We start from the raw sequence: 27,201 nt of genomic DNA on the forward strand, positions 1-27,201 counted from the left end.
ATTTGACTTATTGGGAATTTGACCTAATGCAACAGCAGTTTTAATATAACGAAATAAGATAAAATATAAGTTCAGTTTCGCTGAGTCAACAGTGCCGGAAGGTCAAAAGTATAATCTGTTAAAAACAACGATAGTCCTCTCGACGCATGACTTCAATAATTTCGTGTTTTGGTGCACTTAAAGTTGTGCTAAAATTTTGAAAATTGGCACAGAGCTTCTTGGTTAGTCTTACTCGATGACTATTTTGTTGGAACTTTAAACTATTTACCGATCTAATTAATAAAAATTGATATGTATGGTGAAATAGTTGTAAATCATGATTTCTAACATGAAAAAGTTAGCATGGAGATTTTTTTTTTCTTTTTTTCTTAGAGAGGTTTTGTCTGTAGCAAAGTTGTAGCCAAAAGTGTGATGCGTAAAATATATTTTTTTGAATTTTTTACAATCAGTGGTTCATTAGATAACTTGGGTTGAAGAGGACGGTAATTTTAGCATTTCGCAACGCATGGAAAGAACTACATCGTACGATGCGACTGCTGAGTGGACTTTTAATTTACAGTTCTAAGGACAAGAAAAAGATGAATATACAGATCACCAGTACATTCATATTATTTATAAAACATCTTTCTGTATTACTAGCTTACATTTTTCACTTAAGAATACATCATAAACAGGGTGTTAAAAATAAGCGGGGAGATACTTCACCTAGTAATTCCTTGTGTCAAAATAAACAGAAAATCAAGGATAACATTTTTTCCAAAATCGTTTCGTTAACCAGATATCCACCATTTTGTATTTTTTACATACAAATATTTATATTTGCACTTTTCCAACCGATGTTTATGAAACTTATTATGTATGTTAAGGTAGAAGAGACCCATGTTATAAAAAAATATTCATCTCGATTCACCATAAAATTTCAAAATTTAACACTTAACTATAATTTAATATACTTTACTACACCACAATATTTACGTATCACCATAAATCTTTAACAAAATAAAACGTTAACATTTTTTAAATCCAAAGTAAATCAATATAATCTTTCTTTTTTGAAAAATATATTAAAAAAAGGCGATGGTAAAACAACGACATGCAAGTTTCGATCTGGGGTTTCAGGTTGAATCTAGGAGGATTTAACATTAATTAACATTAATGTTTAATCCTCCTAGGTTTGAACTGATTGAGAGGAATACATGAAACTAAAGGGGGGAGGTAGCAACAAGTGCACTAGTACTTACTAGTGTCCAATTACAATTTGATGGATTTAAACCAAAACCTTTTCTATTTAACTTATTTTCAGCTGTTAAATTTAAAACGATACGTTTTAGCGACATCATTAACGTTATTATCATCATCATCAATTGAGTTTGGGTTTGCGGCAATGTATTTTTATGAATAAAACCTTTAATTTGATACCAAACTTGACCTCTGCTGCTATTAATTGACTGTATGCACTATTAATTAACAGCTGTGTCTAAGGATTATGTCGGCCTTAGTCACAAACAGGACAACAAGATCGCTCCACTCATCCCACACTCATCTCCATTCATACTTGGCTTAAAATGCATGCATTTGTATGGTCGCCATTTCAAAGCAACATGGCTACATTATCGATCATAGATATAATAACCATTATGAATTAGCATTATTCGGTGTAGAGTTTTAGACCATTGTCTTTAAATTTCAAGACAAAAAAATTTTCGTTAATGAATAGTTTAGTTTGTCCACATTTTTCCGTCTACAGCCTAAACGGTACATTTTCGAAAGTTTGAAAATGCCAAAATCGGATTCCTCTCATACTAAAACATACATTTTGACATACGGATCAATGAGGTTTGGGAATGAATTCCTTAATAAAAACAGTATTTTGTAAAAATAGTCACGCTAAACATACTAATTTTTATCGACCTTATGGCTTCATTATCGATCATAGTTGTAATAACTATTATTAATCAGCATTGTTTGGCGGAGGGTTTGAGACCATTGTCTATAAATTTCAACACAAAAAAAGTTTTGTTAATAAATAGTTTAGTTTGTCCGTATTTTTCCGCCTACAGCCTAAACGGTACATTTTCGAAAGTTTCAAAATGCCAAAATCAGATTCCTCACATACTAAAACATACATTTTGACATATGGATCAATGGGGTTTGGGAATCAATTCCTCAATAAAAACAGTATATTCGAAAAATGGTCGCGCACAACATACTTATTTTTATTGACCTTATGGCTACATTTTTGATCATAGTTGTAATAACCATTATGAATCAGCATTATTTGGTGTAGGGTTTGAGACTATTATATTAAAATTTCAACACAAAAAGATTTGTTTAAATAAATTGTTTAGTTTGTCCACATTTCTCTGTCTACAGCCTAAACGGTGCATTATCGGAAGTTTGAAAATGTCAAAATCGGATTCCTCACATACTAATATATACATTTTTATTATGACAATCAGTTCCAAAAATAATCATAATTATTTTTTATTATGACAATCAGTTCCTTAATAAAAAACCTGTATTCTCGGATAATAGTCGCGCTCAACATACTAATTTTTATCGACCTTTTGGCTACATTATTGATCATTGTTGTTATAACCTTTATTAATCAGCATTAATATGGTGCAGGGTTTGAAAATATTATATTTGAATTTTAACAACATTTATTTTGACAAACAAATAGATTTTGACAATCGGTTATTTAGGCTAGTAACAATACTTAATGTAGGCATTAGCTTACGTGATTCTATATTTAAATGTGTTTTTACCGGAAAGCTCGCACTTAGCTCGCACTTAGCCCTCACTGTGCATCCATTGAATTATTAAACCAAATAATTATAAAGAATAAAGAGTTTTGTTAAGATTGTGTTTTTGCATACATAGGGTCTAACAAAGCACAATACTAGTGATTTTTGTATAAAAAATAAAGATAATAAAGCTAGTGAGCCATTGATGAATTTTATTCCTCATAGTTATTGTTTGCTTTAAAGCAAAGATGAATACAACAAAGCTCAAGGCTGTAATAATGACATGATCCAATTATAGTCCGTAAGGTATCTTCATGGATAGGCTTCCATGGTCGTCACTTATACAGGGTGTTTGGTACTCAGTGTGAAAAAAAATTTTTGGTGTAGGTACAAAGTAAATGCAGTATGATGATGCATATAAAATGTCCCAAGTCTAAAAATTAGCTTCCCAAAGAATTATTTTATGTTTTTAAAAAATGACTATGTTTTTAAACTTAATACAGCTATTTCTCAATTACCTGTAAATGGATTTGAGTAGACAATGTCATTTTCGTGTTCTACATTAAATTTTGAATAAGAATAATACAAAATGACAGAGGATCAGTTGTAAAAACTCCATTGTAAATAGATTCAAAGATAAAAATTAAGATGTTTGATAAAAATTAAAAAAACAATGGTCAATTGCATTTGTTCACACCCTGTATACAAGAAAGTGTCGGAATATGTTAAAAACTGCGCCATTTTATAAGCTTTCCAACCATATGCTACACCATTGAGCTTTCTGTCTGCTTATGTACGCTTTCGTGGTTTGAAGACTACAAAGCATGGTGTCTTTAACATTTAAAACATAGAAAGTCGGCATGTATTAAGCAAAAGTTGTATTTTTGTTTCAGCTTGAACAGTAAAAACAGTAAAAAAGTTCCCTGTTTTCTGGCATTCAAACCACTAAAACAAACAAAAAAATATCTAAACTTCAATAGTGTAGCATATGGTTGGAAAGCTTATAAAATGGCGCAGTTTTTAACATATTCCGACACTTTCTTGTATACAGGGTGTGAACAAATGCAATTGACCAATGTTTTTTGCATTTTTATCAAACATCTTAATTTTTATCTTTGAACCTATTTACAATGGAGTTTTTACAACTGATCCTCTGTCATTTTGTATTATTCTTATTCAAAATTTAATGTAGAACACGAAAATGACATTGTCTACTCAAATCCATTTACAGGTAATTGAGAAATAGCTGTATTAAGTTTAAAAACATAGTCATTTTTTAAAATATTTTGGTGCATGGGGTATCAACCAACAATACGAATTTTGAAAGCATGCTCATTGATATTAAAATGAAAAGTTTTGAAACTAGCATTTTAGCCACATATAGACAGCCAATTTGTGATGAAACAGGATTTATTACAGAATTAGATAAAATATTACAGAGTATAAAAGGAAACATAATAGTAATAGGAGATATGAATTTAGATTTAAGAGATTTACATAAGAAAAACGTTCAAGATTACAAAATTATGATGGCAGGGCACGGCTTAGATTCTTACATAAATTGTTATACAAGGGAGCAAGTAAGAGGAGGAAAACTAACACAATTTTAGGTCAGATAAACTCAATTTTAGGTAGGGGCAAAGTGGATAATATTGATGAAAGTATAGTTAAATATCTAGGAAAGCATAAGACAGAACTTGAAATATGTAATGCATTTGCAGATAAATTTACTAGAGGCATATATTCAATAATACATAACTGTCAGCATAAAACACTAGATACCTTAGGACAAAATGAGTGCATAGCATCATTGTATGTTATAATTTCTAATAGACTGCATTTGAATTACCAGCTGATCATATGATCTTTATTCTTTTTGATTACTCTTGTTTATGTTTAGTTTCTATTCTATGTTAATGGAATAATACACTTTTTTATCTGATTTATTTTTTATTATGTTATAAAGAGTTACAACAGTTTTGGCGACGAGGTAAAAGTATAAATTTGTTTATTCATACATTAATGACCAGTTACATTTTTTTTCAATTACCTTTTCTTCAAATAACAATAACTACATCTCAGGCTTAGGAACATTCAAGTTACAACAACAAAATGAACTCAGAACAATTTGACAAATTCATAGAAGGCCAGAAACAACAAATGGATCTTCTATTTCTGTTGTTTGAGAAACTAGAACAAAAAATGAAAGATAACACACCAGATCCAACTGCTCAATTTGAAAGTTACAACTCAGAAAAAGAAAGATTTTCAGCCTATATTGAACGATTTGAAAACTATCTCAGCATGAAGAATGTGTCAAACAAAACTAAAAAAGCTCAAATTCTATGTGCATCAATCGGTTCTATCCATTACAACAACTTAGTTGCATTCAAAGGACCTACAAAGAAAATCAAAGACTTGGAATATGAACAGCTAGTTGAAACCTTTGGCGAAATGCTATCGCCTAAAAAGAATACTGTAGTGTCGCAGCATTACTTTTTCTCCACTTACCAATCAGAAAGTGAAAACATACCTGACTATGTTGCAAGTTTGCAAAAACGACTTGCTGACTGTGAATTTTACATAAAATGTGAATGCAGAGAAAACATTTCAACAGCTCACATTTTCTTAAGGGCTCAATTCATTAGGGGCATTCGTGATAATAGCATTCGAGAACAACTTTTACAAGGAAAGGAAGAGAACTTTGATGAAATAGTCAGGAGAGCTATAGCTCTTGAAGCAGCCCAAATCCAGTGCAAGGAACTTTCAAACATTTCAAAACCTCTGATCCCTAGTTCTTCAGTGCCAGATATAATGAAAATTCAGAAGACCACTAGACACGATCATCCATCCACTCGGACATCATCATCATCATCATCAACATTATCTTTCTGGAAAAAGCCATCATACAAGCATCGATCAAGCCAAAGAATCGATTATGAGTCCTTAGGAATCAACAATCTTTGCTTCAGATGTGGAACATCTAACCACCGATCAAACCAGTGTCGAATAAGGCGTGAAAAACTATTCTGTGAAGCATGTAAGAAGAATGGCCACATTCAAAAAGTTTGCATCAATACCCTGACCAAGAAATATGCTTCAAGTAAACAAGTTAGGCTAACCGATTCTCTGACAATGATATGATCAATGACTCACAATCTGATTGTTCCTACGGGGCATACAACATAATCAGTTCAGTATCCAAAGATCAGAAAATCATCAACCTCTACGAAATTGAACCTGGACATGGAAAGTACATAGTAGAGGTAGCGATAAACCACAAGAAACTGAAGATGGAAGTAGATTCTGGCGCACGGTACACAATTTTACCAGAGGATAAGTTCTTAGCATTGAATTTGGGAATAGATCTTCAACCTTCAAATCTAAATTTTCGAGCTTATTCCAATGATATTGTGCCATGTAAAGGAAAAGAAAAAGTTACATTACAATATAAAGAACGATCTTTAAAAGCAGAAGTGTATGTAGTTTCATCAGGCCACGATCCTATTTTAGGTAGAGATTTGATCCGTGCTTTCGACATTGAACTAAAACAAATCGATCATGACATGAAAACTAATCCAAAAGTCCATTTGGTTGATGGCGACAGAAAGAACTTTCAAGATATTAATAACATTCTGAATGAGTTTGCTTCAATTTTTGAGGAAAAAATTGGTTGTGTTCCTAACATTCAAGTTTCATTAACTTTAAGAGATGACGCAAAACCGGTATTTACAAAAGAACGTGATGTCCCATATGCACTTAGAGAACGTGTTGAAAAGGAGTTGGAATCTTTAGAAAAAGAGGGAATCATCACTCCGATTGCGACAAGTGACTGGGGATCACCTCTCGTCATCATTCCCAAACCAGATGGTGGACTGAGACTTTGTGTGGATTACAAGTGCGGTGTAAACGAGAGGTTAGTCTCGGCTAATTTTCCTATAAGGACGGTTGAAGATGTTCTTAACAGTCTCCGAAATTCCAAATACTTTTGCAAACTTGACCTTTATAAAGCGTACTTACATTTAGCAGTAGACAAAGAAAGTAGTGAAATCCAAACTATGTCAACACATAAGGGAACCTTTCTCATGAACCGTCTCAGTTTTGGCATAAAAACCGCTCCCTCAGAATTCAACAGAATTTTGTCACAAATCCTCAATGGACTTAATAAGTGTGAAGCTTATTTCGATGACATAGTCGTCCATGGAGCAACCCAAGCAGAATGTGCTCACAACCTTCGAATGTGTTTAAGAAGACTAACAGAATACGACTTACATCTAAATCGAAAGAAATGTACATTTTTTGAAACAAAGATTGAATACTTAGGACACCTGATTGAGCAAAATAAAATCAGCAAATCTCCCGAGAAGATAAAGGCAGTGATGGAAATGTCAAGACCGCACGACGCTGATGAGGTCAGAAGATTTCTTGGAATGATTACTTATTACTCACGTTTCATTCCAAATCTATCTACGTTGTCCTGTCCCTTAAGGGAGTTGCTCAAGAAGAAACACCGTTTTCAATGGACGACAGAATGTGAATCATCCTTCCAAAAGCTCAAGCAAGAGATTTGCAGTGACAGAGTCCTGATTCCTTATGATCCAAAATTGCCAGTTGTACTTTCTTGCGATGCAAGCCCTGTTGGCATTGCGGGAATACTTAGCCACATCCAGATCACTAACACCTGCAGAACAAAATTATAATCAACTAGATCGAGAGGCACTTGCTATTATATTTTCTGTTGGAAAGTTTCATAACTACTTGTATGGAAGCCAGTTCACTCTTGTCACAGATAATAAGCCTTTGAGCAGAATCTTTAGTCATGACCACTCTTTGCCGAAAATGACAACAGCTCGATTACTTCGATATGCTTCATTTCTATCTGGATTCAATTATAAGTTGAAAAACAAATCAGGAGATGAAAATGAAAATGCTGATTGTTTATCTCGAGCACCTTTGTCTCAAGACTCAAGATCAACTGATATGAAGATAAATGAAGAAGTTCACCTTCTGTATGCTGAGTCACTTTTCCAAATTTCTTCAACTGCTATCACGAATCAGACCATTGCAAGTGCAACATTAAACGATTCTCATCTCAAATCTCTTATGAAAACTCTACAAACAAGCAACGAAGACACACCCTACACCCTTCTTGATGGAATTCTCTTTTGGCAAGATCGAGTTGTCATTCCACAGAGCCTTAAAAATTCAATTTTGAGAGAACTTCACACAACACATATCGGTATAACAAAAATGAAACAACTTGCAAGGCGGTATGTGTACTGGGAAGGGATGAACCATGACATAGAAGACCTAGTTAGATCTTGTGAAATCTGTGCTAAGCTCCGTAACAACCCCCCGAAGGTGATAGTACACCCGTGGGATCAGCCTCACTCCAATTGGGAACGTCTACATATAGACTATGCAGGTCCTTTCGAGGGTCATCATTTTCTAGTTGCCATTGATGCCAAGTCAAAATGGGCAGAGGTCCGAGTCATGAGACATTCTCCTACAACTGAAACAACAATACACACACTTCAAGAAATATTTTCATTCCATGGCTACCCCAATTCATTGGTAATGGTATAATAAACAATTTTCACAAGCGATGTATTCAAAGCCTTCTGTATTGATCATGGTATTACCCAAAAATTTATTGCCCCAGGCCATCCAGCTACAAATGGATTAGCCGAAAGAAATGTTCAAACTGTGAAGAAACGTTTAAAATCAATGGCAAGTGAAAAGGGCACCATGCCAGAAAAGGTCAGGAAAATGCTTCTACGCTACAGAGCCACACCACTTGCATGTGGGAAAAGCCCAGCAGAGCTTTATTTGCACAGAAGATTAAGAATAGAGCTGGATGCCATATTTCCTATTCCAAAGAAGATAAATAAAGAAAAAGAAGTTAGGCAGACAAAACATGTAAGATCGATGAGAGTAGGAGATGAGCCCAAGTTCGCCTTTACTCTGGAAATGCCGAAATCTGGGAATTTGGAACCATCCAATCCAAACTGGGCTATCGTCATTACATGGTAAAGCTTGACTCTGGACGCTTAATCAAAAGGCACATCAATCAACTCATAAGAACAAGAGTACCGCCTAAAACGACAATTCAACGGGAAGAAGATAATCAAAGACGCTCCACTAACCAACAGTCAGAAGATATTCAAAGACGTACTGTTAGGTTCAATATTCCAGGGATACCAGCATTACAACGCTCTCCAAACAGTGGTTCAACCATTGTCGGTCGTACGCTACAACGGCGTTCCACGACTGGTCAAATACCAGTAGTGGAGGCTCAACATCCTGAATGTGGCATCCATTTTCCTGATGAAGTCAGAATTCAAGATAAATCACCTCGACGTTCCACGACTGGCCAAATACCGGTAGTGGAGGCTCAGCATCCTCAATGTGACATCCAGATTCCTGATGAAGTTGAGTCACCTCAATTACGTAGGTCAACACGTGTTCGACAACCGCCAAGTTACCTTGAGGCTTATGTGTGAGCTCAAAACTTATGTGGGGAAGATTGTTATAATTTCTAATAGACTGCATTTGAATTACCAGCTGATCATATGATCTTTATTCTTTTTGATTACTATTGTTTATGTTTAGTTTCTATTCTATGTTATAGTCGGGGGGCAAACTGTATTCCGTGGGATTTTTTGTGAAGGGAATGTGTGACTATGTGGAATCTCTTTATTATATGTCACATAATGGTGTAGTACCGGGTGTTTACCCTCAAATTGCGGGGTTTGGTTTTTATGACGTCGTAAATCCAAGATGGCCGCCATGTGTGACATCTATTCATTAAATTAATAATAACTCTTTTCAGAGTAAAATAATCGAATTTTAATTTACACCATTGAATTCAGCTCAAAAAATCTAACAATTTGATGTTTTGAATCATTGCTCTATGACCACTGGTTATCGAGATATTGAAGGCGGAAAACACAGAACATTGTACCCATGTTATCCTAATGGGGAAAAAATAAAATTGTATATCTAGCTTATTTCTCAGCATATCTTAATAATAATTGGTATGTGGCTTCATTTAGTAGAGATCTACTTGATTATGGCCTAAAATCCCCCATTTTTACATTTCCGTGGCAGCAAACCTGCATACTAACTTCCAATGTTATTCTTATGGACAATTTTTTGCATGCTTGTTCACTGAACATACTTTGAGAAATGATGATGTGTGGCTCCATTTTAATTATTTATTGAAGCATTTGTAATTCGTTGAGTATACAGGTCTGCTGCTACGAGTAGGTCTGCTATAAACAAATTACAGTTATTAGAAAATAAAATAAATTAGACTATAGTTGTGAGGCATATGTAATTTTGTAGGATTTTGAATTAAGCAATTGTATGATTGTTGGCGATTGATAGGTAATGACATGTAGAACCGTGTACTACCGAGTATTTTGTCTGAAAGTGTGGCCAAGCTGGTGTTTTCGGCCGCCATCTTGGATCCACCATATTGGATGTTAATAACTTTTTTATACAATGCTAGTGTTGTGACACATCATTATGAACTAAATTTTCACGCTGATTTCAATGCTGAAATATGTTTTTAAATCTATTTTTTCGTTTGGAAGATATATTCAAATAAAAACTCTCCCCCATACATTTCTTACGGACGTTTCGTACTTTGAACATTTTTAAGATTATTTTTCTTATATCTCCAGTTCCTATTAACGCTTGCAGTTCGTTCTAGTCTTAAGATATTCAGTGATGTATGAGCTTTCATTTGAGCTATTGATCTTTAAATTCGGTTGAGTTAGAGCGTTAGAGTCGAGCTACGAACCCTAACACAATATTAAATTTAACTTATTACAAATCAGTTTATTTTATTTATTTATTTGTTAACGGTTGCACCATTTTTACATGAATAATACAATAATCTTACATACGGAAGAAGCAGAAAAAAATCACAGGCCAGTACAAAAGTAGTGAAAAAAAACTGGAAAACAAGACTTCAATACAAGACATAAAAAGATAAATAACAACTATAAATAACAAACTATAAATAACAAACTATGCATAACAAACTATAAGTAACAACTATAAATAACAAACTATCTGAACAAGTTGACAAAACGAGATATTCGAAAAACAAAACCAGTATAGGAACAATAACAATGATGCAATGCAGTAGCCGAGTGAAACTTCAGTAAACAGGCAGAACAAACGAAAAACAGATAAAACTTTCAGAAAAATAACAATATGATAAACTCTGTACAAGAACAAGATATAACAATGCAATAACAATAGGATAGACTATATTAACAAAAATAAATAGCAATGCAATAAATAGAAAGTTTGGAAATATGCAAAGATTGATGCAGGAGTTCAGCAAAAAAAGAAAAAAAGTTCTGTTGTTATTAAAAGATGTATATCTCGGGTTAGTAGTACGTCACTAAGTTCTTCCTGGTCTCAAATTACTTGGTTAATGTTTGATTTTACATTTTATTAATCACTAAATGAAATCTGACTAAGTTATTTTAAAATGAGTCATGAACCACCATTTAACATTAAATTATTTTGATGTCCAAAACTTTCTTTGGTTAAAGACATACAGGGCTAGTCATCAGTGTTACAATTTTTAGACGTGGAACCTTTTAGTCTTATATGCCTCATCACACATCATTTACTTTGTACTTACACGAAACAAATGTTGTAACCCTGATGACCAGCCCTGTATGTCTTTAATTGCTTTAACCAAAGAAAAATTTCTAAATAAAAATAATTATTAATGTTAAATAAAGGCCCATGACTCATTTTCAATTAGTCAGATTTCATTTAGTGATTAATAACATTTTAAACCAGACATTTACTGAGTAATTTAAGACTAGAATGAACCTTTTGCCGTATTAACAAACCGAGATATAAATCTTTTAATAAAACTGATTTGGAAAAAGTTAAATTTAATATTGTGTTGTGGTTCATAGCTCAACTCTAACTCGTCCGATTTTAATGATCGATAGCTTAAATAAAAGCCCTTACATCACTGAATACTTTAAGACTATAACGAATTGCAAGCGATAATAAGAACTGGATATATGAGAAAAATAATCAAAGTGCGAAACGTTCGTAAAAGATGTATGGGGGGGGGGGGAGTTTTCATTTCAATATAACTTCGAAACGAAAGACGATATTTACAAACGGTTTTCGGAATTAAAATTAGCGTAAACATCTATAGTTTATAATGATGAGTCACAACACCAGCATTACATTAAAAAAATTATATTAATATCCAATATGGTGGATCCAAGACGGCGGCCGAAAACACCAGCTTGGCCACACTTTCAGACAAAACACCCGGTAGTACACGATTCTATATGTCACCTATCTATCACCACCAATCATACAATCACACGAAATTACATATGACCCAGAACTATAGTCTATTTTATTTTATTTTATACCAATAATTTGTGATATTTTTATAGCTACAATACCCCCGTAGCAGCTGACCTGTATACTCAACAAATTGCAAATGCTTCAATAAATAATTAAAATGGAGCCACACATCATCATTTCTCAAAGTATGTTCATAAACAAGCATGCAAAAAATTGTCCATAAGAATAACATTGGAAGTTAGTATGCAGGTTTGCTGCCACGGAAATGTAAAAATGGGGGATTTTAGGCCATAATCAAGTAGATCTCTACTAAATGAAGCCACATACCAATTATTATTAAGATATGCTGAGAAATAAGCTAGATATACAATTTTATTTTTTCCCCATAAGGATAACATGGGGACAATGTTCTGTGTTTTCCGCCTTCAATATCTCGGTAACCAGTGGTCATAGAGCAATGATTCAAAACATCAAATTGTTAGATTTTTTGAGCTGAATTCAATGGTGTAAATTAAAATTCGATTATTTTACTTTGAAAAGAGTTATTATTAATTTAATGAATAGATGTCACACATGGCGGCCATCTTGGATTTACGACGTCATAAAAACCAAACCCCGCAATTTGAGGGTAAACACCCGGTACTACACCATTATGTGACATATAATAAAGAGATTCCACATAGTCACACATTCCCTTCACAAAAAATCCCACGGAAGCTGGATATGTGCAGTTTGCTCCTGGACTAGTTAATGGAATAATACACTTTTTTATCTGATTTATTTTTTATTATGTTATAAAGAGTTACAACATTGTATATACCTAAAATTAAGAGAAATGAAGTTGTGAGTTTACTGCAGAGAATGAGAAAAAAAGGACCCGGCCACGATAATATTAGAATGATTGACATACAAAATAATTCGGATGTTTTAATTGATTCTATTGTTTTATTGATAAATACTTCCATTAGAAATTCAAACTTTCCAGACATGCTTAAGATTGCAGTTATAAGACCAATCTATAAATCAAAGAGACATGATGACTATTCAAATTATCGTCCTATATCGATCCTCCCCTCCCTTGGTAAGATATTAGAAAGGTATGTTGCAAATAAACTAATAAAACATCTAGAAGATAATGGAGTGATACATGAAAGTCAATATGCATATCAAAGAAAACGAGGGACAAATGAGCTGTTGTTAGAATTTTCAGACTATGTAAACAGTCAATTGGGCCAGGGAAAGCAAGTATTGGTGATTTTTATTGATTTTAGTAAAGCTTTTGATACCCTAGAACACAAAAAAATTGCAGTGGCTTTAGAAAAAGCAGGAATTAGAGGTCCATGTAAAGACTGGTTTATAAACTATTTGAAAAACAGAAAAATTAAAGTAAGATTAAACGATAAATTTAGTGAAGAAAAAGAACTAGAATACGGTGTACCGCAAGGAAGTATATTAGGGCCTTTGATGTACCTAATTTATGTAAATGAGATGCCAGATGCTATACAATTCTGTAGAACCTTTATGTATGCAGATGATACAGCCCTAGCCATATCCGATAAAAATATAAACGTGGCAAAAACTAAGATTGAAGCAGATTTTTTGAAGCTGACAATGTGGTGCCATGACAATGGATTGATTATAAATGGCAGTAAATCAAAGATTATGCATATTCATTCACCTTCGTACCAATGCACAGAGCTAGCAGTAAAATTTCATTCACACGATTGTCTGCATCGTAAGAGCTATGAAAATATGTGTCAGTGTATGAATTTGGAGTATGTTTTAAGTTATAAATATCTGGGAATCATAATTGACCATAACATGAAATGGGACTTGCACTTGAAACAACTAACTGATAAATTAAGATTATGCTTATTTAAGTTTTACCATATAAGACAATACCTGCCACTATAAACAATGAAATTGATTTACTCAAGTATGTGTGAATCATTGCTTAGATATGGTGTAAGGTCATGGGGAGCAGCATCAAACACAGCCATAATGCAACTAAAAACCGTGCAAAGCAGGATAATCAAAACAATGACTAAGCTTGATTCTGCTGATCTGGTTGAAAATCCCATGCTAGGTTATCAATTGGTCAACGTTTTGCCAGTTGATGGGCTGTTTAAGTTTTTAATTACAACAGATTATTATTTTTCAGATGAGTTCAAAAACCTTAATGTTCATAGTTACAACTCAAGGCAAATGTTCTTTATTGTGCCTGGAACAACAAATGAATATTCTAAAAGAACAAGGGAATATTTAGTTCCATTCTTGTTAAACAGTTTACCAGTACAGCTGAGGAATATATGTTACTGTAGAGAGAAGAAGTTAAAGAATTTATATCTAGATCTGAGTTAAAGATAACTGTGTTTCATATTTTATCATTGTTGTTCACTGTTCCAAATGTTTATTTTTGTTACTTTTTTAATAGATTATTCACTGTTCACTGTTCCAAATGTTTATTATTGTTACTTTTTTAATAGTTTTAAATCCGGTTATTACTGTTACTTTTTTCATTGTTTATTAATAATTGTTAAAATCTGACTACTTAAATTCTATGATTGGTTTGGTATATTATTGAGTTCTTACAGAAAAACAAGGGAAACGAAAGACTGATTGAATAACAAAGACTGATTGAAAAAAAAAAGCACTGTGAAATAACAAAATTAGAATAATTGCTGCAGACAAGCCATATTGGCTTTTGTGGCTTGGAATTGTATGTGTTTTGTAAATTTGTATTTTTTGGAAATAAATAATAATAATAATAATAAAAACATAAAATAATTCTTTGAGAAGCTAATTTTTAGACTTGGGACATTTCATATGCATCATCATACTGCATTTACTTTGTACTTACACCAACATTTTTTGTTCACACTGAGTACCAAACACCCTGTATATATACAGTCTTGGTCTTCGGGGTTCGACCGCTTCCTTTGGTTATGTACACTATGTACAGAAACTACCGACGTTTCGGCCACATAACAGTCAGCCATCTTCAGGGCGAGGAGCACTATCACCGTAGTCAACAGAACTCAACTCTCTCCGTAAGGTAGGCGATGGACTTAATTGATTAGCGCCCCTTTCACCAACGCACGTGCACTCGCCAGCAGGGCCCTACGGTGTCCGGAAAGATGGGGACAAGGAATCTTAGGGACACGGAAACGGAGGCTGACTAAGCTATGAGATCGACTCATTAAATCGACTCGTTCTCTTTGTATCTCACCATCAATTTGTCACCTTATTTAAATGCACTTTTGTAGAGCGTAGGGACAACAGAACATATTTAGAACATTGAAGTGTTTTTGTGGGGTTATTTTATTAGTCACGGAGTAAACTCAAATAATAATTGTAAATGATTATTCAAGCATACATTTATTTAATCAAAATGCATTTGAATACTGTATTTCCAAACAATAGCTTCAACTTCGTGTGGATTTCATAGCCTCCGATTTATGACCGTGAATATGGGCGAATTTCTCTCGTATGTATTAGAACAATAACACAATATACCTTTTTGTTAATTCAGGAACAACCCTTGACTAGCTATTTACTGAGAAAGATTAAAGAAACGCCTGTTGTCAAATTTAATCGAAGGCATATTGTACAAAGTATTCCACCTATTGTTTAATCCAAGCAAACCCATAAACGTTCAGTACTTGGAAAGGTAAAGGAAATGAGGGAATAGAATACAGCGATGTCCCGTTAATCTCCTTGCATGTTTCTCCTAATGGACTTCATTTGCAATCTCTTGGATTTTCCTTTCAAACTGGCCGGTTATTGGGATGTCGGGTCACTCGGGTCAATTCACTTTTGTGTAGTTGCGAGTTTGTGATTGACCTACAATTTCCAACCAAAATATTGTTTTGGGTTTTACGTGTTAATCGCAAAAGAGGAACTCTAAGGTTCAGCCGTTGATAAAACTATTTTTCTAAATTCTTAAAAGTGGTGGTAATTTAGGCCTAATTTTTTCGTCCCCAGTTAATACTTACTGACATATTTTTATACAAAACTATCCAAAACACTGTTTTGTATGATATTGGACACGTTTTCTTAAATTCTTTACTGCAAACATCACACCAATTACCAACAATGTTACGAGACAACATTTCGTCTGAAAACAAATGCTGATCTGTTTAGAAATGTGTTCTTCTTACAAACTTTTACTTGTATCTTTAAGTTGTAAGTTATTTACAATAAGTGACGTGTTTTGGAATCACATCCAGTACAATTAATTTAGTGAAAAACTTTACACATTCGATATCGGTACAGGTTTTTGAAAAAAAAAAATATTCTCGGTTCAAAGTACCAGTACAAGCGGTACATAACTAAACAAAAACAAAATACAAAAGTAACCAAATACACCTATAATCCGACACAATGTGCAAACAAAATACTTTAATGTCATAAAGAATCATATCGAATTTCAGCCTCCTAGGTAAATGGGAAGTGGGAGAATTATTGATGATGAGTGAGTGAGAGTGAGTGTGACAGTGAGGGCTTTGCCTTTTATAAGTATACATAGCACATTCAACCAGCTGTTAGTTAAAACAAATTATATTGGACTAAAACAAATCGATGATTACAAAGAATACTTTAAAAATAATTTGAACATCAAATACTACTGTATTTTACTATGCATATTTAATTAATCTGCCATCCTCGTACCGAAGAATTAAATGTATCAATGGTCGGCATTACACATAGTATAAGTCAACCATAAGTATGTATTTGAATTTTCTTCCAAATGCTGAATTTGTGTCACAAATGCTGAATGAAAGTTTTATTCTAAGATTTGGTCAGTTTTTCTCATATCAGCCAACACAAGATTTAAAATTAATCAAAACCAAAATGGTGGTATCCACTACATACCAGATTTAAAAGTCATAACTTAAACGTTTCTATTATGGCTATAAAAGTTGAATATTGTTTCTAAAAGCGTTGACAGATGTGTAACTATTATATGCAACATGCAACAGATGTAAAGATTAAAATGTTTCTATTTTCAAATCAAATCAAATCAAATCAAATCATCTTTATTCCATAGACACAAATTGTGAAAAGTACAATAGTGTATAGGCTGCGTCAACAATATAATACAACTTAAAACTAATCTAAGGTTGAGGCAAAATAATCTTCTATTTTATAAAAACAGTTTTTTAGAAGAATTCTCTTGATGGCTACTTTAAAAACATTTAATGGTAACTTTTTAACTTTAACTGGTAACTTGTTGTACAATTTGGTAGCGGTATATTTGAAGCTAGCTTGAGTGGTGGCATAAAGGCACTGATCTATTCTTAAATTATTACAATTCCTTGTGGCATACTTGTGCACATCCTTATTAAAAAGTAAAATATCACAGTTGTTTTTAACATATAACAGACATTGAAAAATATAAATACAGGTTAAGGGCATCACAGACAATTTCTTAAATATAGGCTTACAATGACTACGTGGGGGAGCATTACTTAACAGTCTAATGGCTCTTTTTTGTAAAACAAACAAGATGTTGGCATGGCTACAATTAGCCCAGAGAATGGCACTATATACTAAATGACAATGAACATAACTAAAATACACAGTTAACAATACATCTGGAGAAACAATTGATTTTAAATTTCTTAAAATAAAAATTCCTTTGGAGAGTTTTGGAGCGATAAAATCAATATGGGAAAACCATTTTAGGTTGCTCTGTATCATCACACCTAAGAATTTGACTGGAGTTTGAGAATTCTTAGAGTTACCATAGGTCATTTCCAGATTTTGAGTTTTGTTTACGTTAAGAGACAGCTTATTGGCCTTACACCAGTCGGACATTGTTTTAACAGACTCAGAAATTACACTGTCCTGCATACACTTAGTAGACTTGATATTCAAACACACGTCGTCTGCATACATAAAACATGAAACATCATTACTTTGGACATTAAAAGGTAAGTCATTAACATAAATAATGAAGAGTAGGGGGCCTAAAATGGACCCTTGTGGCACTCCGTGGGGAGTGTGTTTAAGCTCTGACAGTGAATCCTGGAAATAAACAGCCTGGAATCTGTTGCTCAGATATGACTCAATCAAAGACACGGCATTATCACAAAAACCAAATGACTTTAGTTTGCCTAGCAAAACACTGTGAGACACAGTGTCGAAGGCCCTTGAGAGATCAAAAAATTTTGAGCAAACACCTTGTTTTCTTTCCATGGCTTCTAGAGTGTCCTGAATGTAATTTAAGACCGCCTCCGTAGTGGATCGGTGCTTGCGGAAACCAAATTGCGCACACGAAAGCAAACCGTTTGAATCCAGAAAGTTAACTATTTGCCATGAAAGCACTCTCTCAATGACCTTCGACAGAGTGGGCACCAAGGCCACAGGCCTATAATTGCTAACATCCAATCTATTACCTTTTTTAAATATTGGAACTATCTTAGAAATTTTAAGTTTGTCTGGGAAAGTTTTTCCCGTAATACAGGAGTTAATGATGTGTGCAATGACTTCACATAAATAATCACTACCATACTTTAGAATCTGAGAACTTAAACCAAAAATATCAAGACTGCTGCTGCTGCTTAAAGACAAAATAGCTTTATGTACACATTCTACTGATACCTCACAAAATTCAAATTTAACATTACACAAAGGAACACTAGACATATACTCATTGGCACTGGTTAAACTAACAGGAATGTTATCAACAATATCATCAATACTACTTACAAAAAAAGAGTTAAAATTTTCTGAGTTTAAAGGTGAATCAACATCTGGTAATATAACAACTGGGCGCTCATTTGTTGTGTCCTTCTTCCCGTTGCAAAGCACGGGTACAACAGCTAGTATTGTACTAAAAGCTAGCTAGAAGCATTGACTATTGGAGATGGTTAGCATCGGCTGCTAGACTTTTTAAAAACTAAAACTTAATTTATAAAAAACTGGGACACTAATTTTAAATTATGGCTTTGAAATTCCCTAGTTCTCAAAATTGTCTTTCTTTCAACACAAAACTAATGAAAATCCATCGACTGGTTGATTCAGAATCGTGAAAAACCCCCATTTACGTTTTAATAATATATATGATAGTTTGGACAGGTTTCAACCCTTCCGAGGCGTAATACATTTACACACATAATAACATAATAACAACAAATTAAAATGTAAATAAAAGCTATGCTGGCAAAAGGCCTCAAAAAATGAGTAAAATATTGGTGAAGTTGTATTTTAAAATTGATTGAAACCAATGTTAACCAAGTTAACAGTTCTTCTTGAAGATATAACAATAGTTAAAAAATGGTGATGGATATTTGGTTGTACAATCCTCAGTTGTGGCTCATCATCAGACTTAATGGGTAAACTGTAACTGTAATCAAACCATTTTAACTGCAATTTAATTAGCAACCTTAAGAATTTTATCAGTTTAAAATTTCTTCAAGACTGACACAGGACTGTAAAGATGTAATTTTTAAACACATTTCAGTGGTGCAATCAAAGTGTGAACAATATAATGGATGATGAAGAGAATAAGAGAAAAGCGTATGTTCTGGACTCTGATGTCAACTTCTGTTTTGAAGACAATGTTTTTTTGGCCATCAAAGCACCCCCTGGAACTCTCTTAGAAGTTCCTGTTGTGGATCATAAAGTGAGTAGCCTTTTATCATTCACAGTTAGTTAGTCTTTCAGGGTCCCAATAGAACACTTAATAATAGTCATCTTATAGTATGGTCCAATGAAAAAAAATCCTTCATCAAATAAAGAACTTTTAATATTTAATTTTTTTAAGGATTTGTTTAATAGGCTTATTGATTTTCCAGAGCTGTATTGGAAATTTATGATTTTCTCTAAATTCTAAGGTTGAGTGGGTATCAAAAGTAGAACCTAACCGAAACCTGGTTTAACCAAAATGGTTCTATAAAATAATATAGGGCTGTAAAATGCTTTAATAACTTAAGTTGTCTGGCTTAGAGTATTTTCTATCAGTAAGTAACATTTTTTTAGCTGAAATAAAACACTGTCTTTAATTCATTTTTCCTACACACTGTGGTAATACATTGGCTATTTTTAGCACATGATGGGTTAACCAAAAAATTTGTTATCCAAAACGGCTCCCCCCCCCTTTATTTTGGTTAACCGATATTCTACTGTACAATCACTCTGGAGTTTGAAAAAATATTTTTAGATGGTTACAAACTCTTAAGCGGGTGTTTGAAATTAACGAAATTAACATTGCTCTTATGGCGGGTAAATCCAAGATGGCCGTTAGCTTCCATGGACTCCCTTGGTTGGAGAACGATTCAAAACTACAATAGTAGTTTTCATTACTAATCTCGAAAGTGACTTATTGTAGAAATCTTTTATCCTGGAAACTTTGATATAATTAGCATTTCTGAATCCTGGCTTAAGCCGGGTATTCATTCAAATGTGTTGTCTCTCCCTGGATATGTGCTGCAGTGAAATGATAAAATTGGTAGACAGGGCGGTGGCATTGCGGTGTATATACGGGAGGATTTAAAGTTCAAAACTATCTTTTCTTCACCATCGGAGTACTCGGCTGGGCCAGAATGCCTATTAATTGAGATTAGTTTATCTGGAGCAGATGCGCTGTTACTAGGAGTGTGCTACTGCCCACCAAGATCAGGGCATCTGCTCAATCCCACACTCGATCCCACACATCATGTTGCCAATTCTGATACCCTCTTAGATCTAATCGTAGTGTCCAATAATCAAGATATTATTCACCATGGGCAGCTTCCAGTCCCTTCAATATCCAAACATGACCTCATTTTCTGTGTGTACTCAATCTAATCTCCTAAACCCAAAGCAAAGCTTATGAAATATCGGGATCTTAAAAATATTATTGTGGCACAATTCATGTTAGACGTTCAACAAACTCCGTGGCACTTCATTCAAAATTTAAATTCCGTCGATGAAATGGTTCAGGAGCCATATTAAATCCATATTCAATCCATATTAAATCCATATTAAATCTCTTTGACAAACATGCTCCCATCCTAACAAAGCGCGTGACAAAACGAAGACCTGTTCCATGGATGACCCCTGAAATCAAAAGTTTGATGGCTAAATAGGTAGAAGAGCTAGGCACTCCAACAATATTGAACTAAAACATCAATATTTTAATCTTCGTAATCGAGTTAAACAGCTTTAGCGAAATTCCAAACTCAGATACATTCATTCACTTTTTGAAAATCAAAAACAGCCATCGAGAGTTTTATGGCGTAAAGCTAAAAGTTTTGGGCTTGGGAAACAATTTGATTCTCAACCAGTACACATCGCTCTAAATGAGTTAAACGTTTACTTTTCTTCTAGCAGTCAAAATACCAATCAGCATAAAGTCAATAGTTACTTGAATGAATTAGTCAACTCTCCAAACCCCGCACCTGGGATATCCCGAGTTTAACTTCAAACCAGTTATTCAGTCTGATGTTTTGATGGCTATTCGCAGAATCTTAAGCAATGCTGTCGGTTCTGGTGGGATACCCATCCGCTTTATCAAAGACATCCTCTACGCAATCCTTCCTACTATCACGTTTATTTTTAATGCATCTTTGAGGCACTGTTCTTTCCCTTCATTTTGGAAGTCTGCCATTGTCCGTCCCCTAAAAAATATCACTGAAAATAACATTCTATCTGACTATCAATCTGGTTTCAGATCAGCGCACAGTACAGAAACAGCACTCCTTCGAGTGACTGAAGACATTAGACTTGCTATGGAGCGTCGACAAGGAACGATTCTAACTCTGTTTGATTTTTCCAAAGCATTTGACTGTGTTAATCATGACTTGCTGGTGCAGAAATTAAGGGCAATAGGGTTTTCCAAGAATTCTCTTAAATGGCTGAGATCTTATCTGTCAGATAGGCAGGTTAGTGACACAAGATCAGACTGGATGACTGTTACATGCGGTGTGCCCCAAGGATCAATCCTTGGACCACTGCTCTTTGTACTGTACATCAACGACATAAACTCGACCTTGACCAACTGTAAACACCACATGTACGCTGACGACTTGCAAATTTATGTTTGTATACCGTCTATGTTTGTAAAATCCATTTTACTGCAAACAACGAAAATGACTGTGTCAGAAGGATCAATGAAGATGTGAACCGAATAGTTACTTGGACTGAGAATCATGGACTGAGACTAAATCAAGAAAAGACAAAACCAATTGTAATCTGCCACCCTCGACTTCGCCCTTCAATTGACTTAGACTCAATAAACCCAATCACGGTGAGTGGCAAAGCACTTCCCTTGGCATATCTTTCAACTCTTCACTTACTTGGGACACAGCAGTTAGGGACACACAAAAAAAGGTTTTTGCCTCCATACATTCACTGAAAAGATTGCAGAACTTTTTGCCACAACACAAAACTTCATTTGATCAAATCACTTGTACTGCCCCACTTCAGTTACTGCAACTCAGTGATCAATGACATGACTGTGATTCAGGCGGGTATGCTCTAACGGTCTCAGAATTACGCTTTGAGATTTGTCTATGGTCTGCGGCGTGAGGAGCATATCACGCCATACTACCTTGAGGCAAACATCTTGAAATTAAATTATCAAAGATCCATCAAAATTATGTCATTGGTCTTTTTAATTTTGAAATCAGGCTCCCCAAAATATTTTACATCAGATTTTAAATTTGTGTCTCAAGGTAGTTCACGAATTTCTCGTTCTTCTTCAATCACATTGTGTATTCCTCATCATGTGACCACCGCTTATGACAGGACTCTTGTTGTTACCTCTTGCCGTCTTTGGAACACCCTACCCCTACACATTAAATCCCTTGATAAACAAGTAAGATAGAAACAATATATAAGAGTTAAAAAAGTTTAAACTTGAGCTTGTCTGTTCATGTTTTCTCCTCTTGGTCGTGTTGGCCAAAGAACGTTTTAATCACACAGTGAAGTATATACAAACACTCACACAACATATTTATCAGTAATAGCACGCCAATTTATCAAATAAAGTTAAACCGACCAATTTTACCAATATTTAACGCCAACAACAAGACAACATAACCTCAAGACTGGTGTTTGTTGACAGACGAGGGACGAAAACTAGGCCGGCTTAACAGGTAAATATCTGATCAGCTGTTGTCTAGTAGTACATAAGTTCGTTGCTAGAGCGCGTAAGCCTCGACCGGACTGGAATGAGGGATTTTCCATCAAGACAGAATTATTCCTTCGTACTTTGTCGTCGAAGTAACCTTGTTGTTACCTACGCACGCTTACACGATCGTTGATAGTTCGTTTACCGAAGGTTAGCCATATTAGTTAATTACCACGATTTATGTTTAATTTTCGTTTAACACTCGCATTCCCTTTTCCAAATTTGATTTTAAATCTTAAATTTAATAGCTTAGAATTTGCAGGCCCACTTTTATAAACGGGCAGACAGGGTAAATGCCCAGGGGCGCCGAAGGTTTGGGCGCCTCAACCACTGCCCGCACAAGGCAAAAATGGGGGCACTGCTTTTGGGTTTGCCCAGGGCTCCACTGACCCTTAACGCGGCCCTGAGAATTTGCCGACTTACTTCATACCTGCCAGTGACTAGCGGTGGCCGTAAGTTGGCTTGGTTTAATTTAATTGGTTCGAAATTACAACAGTCCCCGTTTGTTTATTAACTTTATCTTTTTGTTTCATCATTTAAATTGATTTGAGTTATTTCGTCGTTTTAATACCCCGAGACTTGTCGTCTGAGTTCTGAACCCCATCATTGGCGGGTGATAGAACCAAGTCTTGGGAGAGTTTAATTTGAACAGTGAATTACAAGTATTGTTATTGAATTTATTTTATCCGTATCAAGCTAAATCTTTCGTTCGTATATTAATTAGGCTCCGTAGGCTCTGTAGGAGTTTCTCACATTGTATTATATTTTATATTATTTACCAACATCTTTAGCCAAACAGTAAAGTCTAAGGGTGTTTGGTCAAAAATTTTCATGTCTGATTTTTTGTTGTTGTTCAATTGTACTAAATATTAGAGATACAAATATATAAGAATTTTTTTATTTATTTTGAATACTAAGCAAGATATGGAACTTGAAAGTAGTGAATTTTTCATCTTTGGTACCAATTCACAGGGAGAATGGGTAATGCGATTCTTACCAAAATTGGCATTCAGGTGTGGAAAAATAAGATAATAATCACTAACTATTTAAAATGGGTGAGGTTCATTTGTCCAAGTTTTCAACTGTCCGAGTTTGTTAAAAATTACAAAATATTTGAAAAATCAGTTGTCCAAGTTTCATTTGTCCGAGTTTCATTTGTCAGAGTTTTGATAAATAATTAATAATATTTAGTAAAATCAACTGTCCGAGTTTTCATTTGTCCGAGTTTATTAAATTATTAAAAAAAATATCGAAATATCAAGTGTCCGAGTAGAGTCAACATCAAAAATGTGACACCGCGCGCCTAGACTGGCGTCTCAGGCGCCTGGTCAGAAGCCGATGTAAGCCTCTTCTGCGAAGAAATCCGGCATTGTGCGAGAGCGCCTCACGTCGCCTTAAGAAAAATTATGGACATTTTTTTATCATAGGACTAATTTTAGAATTTTTAATTATAAAATTAAACTGTCATCACCTAACACAACCAACCAAACTTACTGATAATATAAAATACCCCTGCCGCAGCAAACCTGCAGACTAAGCGAATTTCCCGTAACCTGATTTGATTTACACTAAAATGGATTAACACTAATTTTTTGATTACAAGAAACATATCCGATGCCGACATGCATTGCCAGATCACTGAAGACTACAGCCCTCATGCAGTGAGTGAGGGTAAAGTACAGAAATGGGTTATATAGTGTAACAATGGCCGTGAAATAAATTAATTTTTCTTTGTGGTCTTCTGTGAGAAGTCTGGGTACCCACCAAATACACGATTCCTTCCAAATTGAACATTTTTACGGCCAATTTTAACTTCCTAGCCTATTTCTTCACCTTACCTTCACTCATTCATTAAGGCCATACCCTTCAGTCATCTGGCGATGAATTTCTGCATCAGATATGTTTTTTTTAATAACTTACCACTGACCTTATCTCGTACGTGGTGGGAGATTCAATGGTTAAACAAATTTTTAAAACATACAGGGAAGCGTATATTTTAGCTACAGAGCTGCAAATTGCGCCATTCTGTTAAAAATGTATGCCAGTAAGTGGCAAGGAGCCTTGTTACGGCGTACAAGCAAACTACAGATTTATACGCTAAAACGGCTCTTATTTAAAAAACCGCCCTCTATGTTAAAAAGTTAAAAAACTCAAAAATTACCGATAAGGCTGCTATTTTTTTCCACAAAACTATTTTTTTGTAATATATACCGGGTGTCCACAAATTCTTGGTCTGATTTAATAGCTTTACAGTACGAAAACCATTAGAGCCACACATAACTTTTATGCCTTGTTTTAAAGGGAATATAATCAAGTTTTATTTAATGAAATTGGTGACACCTAAACACAGCTGATTGACAACAATACACTTATGATTCAATATTAAAACAATCAGAAATGGAGAGTTTACAAGAGAAATCACAGTTTGTTTTGTTGTTTCACGAAACCCAATCCCCTATAGCAGTTCAACGACTATCCATTCAAGTGGGAAGGTTAACAGACACAATAATTGAAGAATTTTTGGGAATTTAAATCTCAGGACCGTGATTGAAAATCAAAGGGCCAGTCCAAATTAAATCTTTGGTGTGGTGTAATACATAATGGAATCATTGGATAATTTTGCTTTGCAGAAGAAAATGTAAATGGGTTTGTTTACTTGGTTATGTTGGAGTTGTGTGTAGTCCCTCAATTATAAGAACTGCAACTTATGATAATTTTTCAGCTAGATGGTGCCCTGCCTCATTGGGCTAAATGAAAACAAAATCCTGCAATTGACGTCCTTGTCCTACTTGACATTCCTTTTTAGTCACTTGAAAACTCCAATAAATACTCCACCAGCATTTCTTCACGAATCACTTTAGTTTTTAGACAATTCTCAGCTTTGGTTCAAGCAAATCTATGGGGTGACTTTGAAATACCTAAAACTTCAATTAAAATAACCCCCCCCCCCAAAAAAAAAAGAGGAGCCAACGTTAAGCTTTCAACAACAAAAGCTTCCTGGGAAATCTACTCGCACTCTTTCAACATTTGCTGGTGTACAAAGAGTTTTGCTGTATACCCACCAATTATTTTTAGGGGTTATGTCCTATTCCGCCCGAGTTTTATTTCGCCCGTAGCCTAATTAGTCCCAGTTCGCCCACGGTCCCAGATTAACCCCTATAATCCTCAGCTCTACCTGCGTCAGGAGTCCTATTCCATCCACAGAGGCAAAGCCTCGCCTCTTAGGACCCCACCCACCCCCAACTATGTAACAGCCCTCCCCTACCCATCACCCGGTTATCCACCTTAGACTATATCCACCTTAGACTACACGGTTATTTAAGCTTAAAATATTTGTTTGACAAACCAGACAAACCAAGCGAATTTCCTTTATATTATTAATGTAAAGTTTAGACACAAAGATATCAGCATTAAAATATAAAGTGGCATGTGCCCTTATTGATGTAGCCACTATAAAGATGTCAAATCATTATAATGTGGAACTTTCCTTTGGGTTGAAACGCTTCAACAGTAATCTATATTGATAAATGGTTACGACATAACAGATTAATAAAATTTACTGTCCATGTACTGTTAGTTACTGTATGTTTGTCTCCCTATCAAAAATGTGCAAATAAGCAATTTAATTATTTATAATATTGCGTTTAACGGCAAACAGAAACATATGATAACACTGCAATCCAAGTCCAAGACTTGACCAAACAAAGGCCACTAGTTAGCTGCTTCTAGTGTTAAATACCCAACTGCACACCTTTGAGTTTTCTTTATTATACAATGTAAATAATTCACCTATTGGGTTTGATGATGATTGGAGTGTCGAATCGAACTCGATCACCATTTGCCTTCTTTTATGTATATTTATCGTCTGGTGAGATAAATAAGAGCACAAATATATGTTTTGAGTATTATTAGACTATCTTTTTTTACTTTTTGTATACAATGTAATGTAGTAGTTTACGCACGGAATGCGTT

At 34.5% G+C, this 27,201-nt stretch overlaps 1 protein-coding gene across 3 annotated transcripts in view; it reads left to right on the forward strand.

Moving 5' to 3' along the window:
* The window catches only part of LOC129004922 (transcription factor E2F4-like), a 91,306-nt gene that overhangs the window by 20,805 nt on the left and 43,300 nt on the right, over nucleotides 1-27,201 (forward strand). For all 3 annotated transcript variants that reach the window (XM_054433629.1, XM_054433630.1, XM_054433631.1), the window contains one exon: nucleotides 19,579-19,740. In XM_054433629.1, the coding sequence (XP_054289604.1) occupies nucleotides 19,579-19,740 (162 nt within the window). The remainder of the gene's footprint in view (nucleotides 1-19,578; nucleotides 19,741-27,201) is intronic.

Source organism: Macrosteles quadrilineatus, unplaced genomic scaffold, assembly GCF_028750875.1.
Source record: "Macrosteles quadrilineatus isolate MER2022 unplaced genomic scaffold, UCM_ALF_1.0 Scaffold_13__1_contigs__length_4303367, whole genome shotgun sequence".
Lineage (NCBI taxonomy): Eukaryota > Metazoa > Arthropoda > Insecta > Hemiptera > Cicadellidae > Macrosteles > Macrosteles quadrilineatus.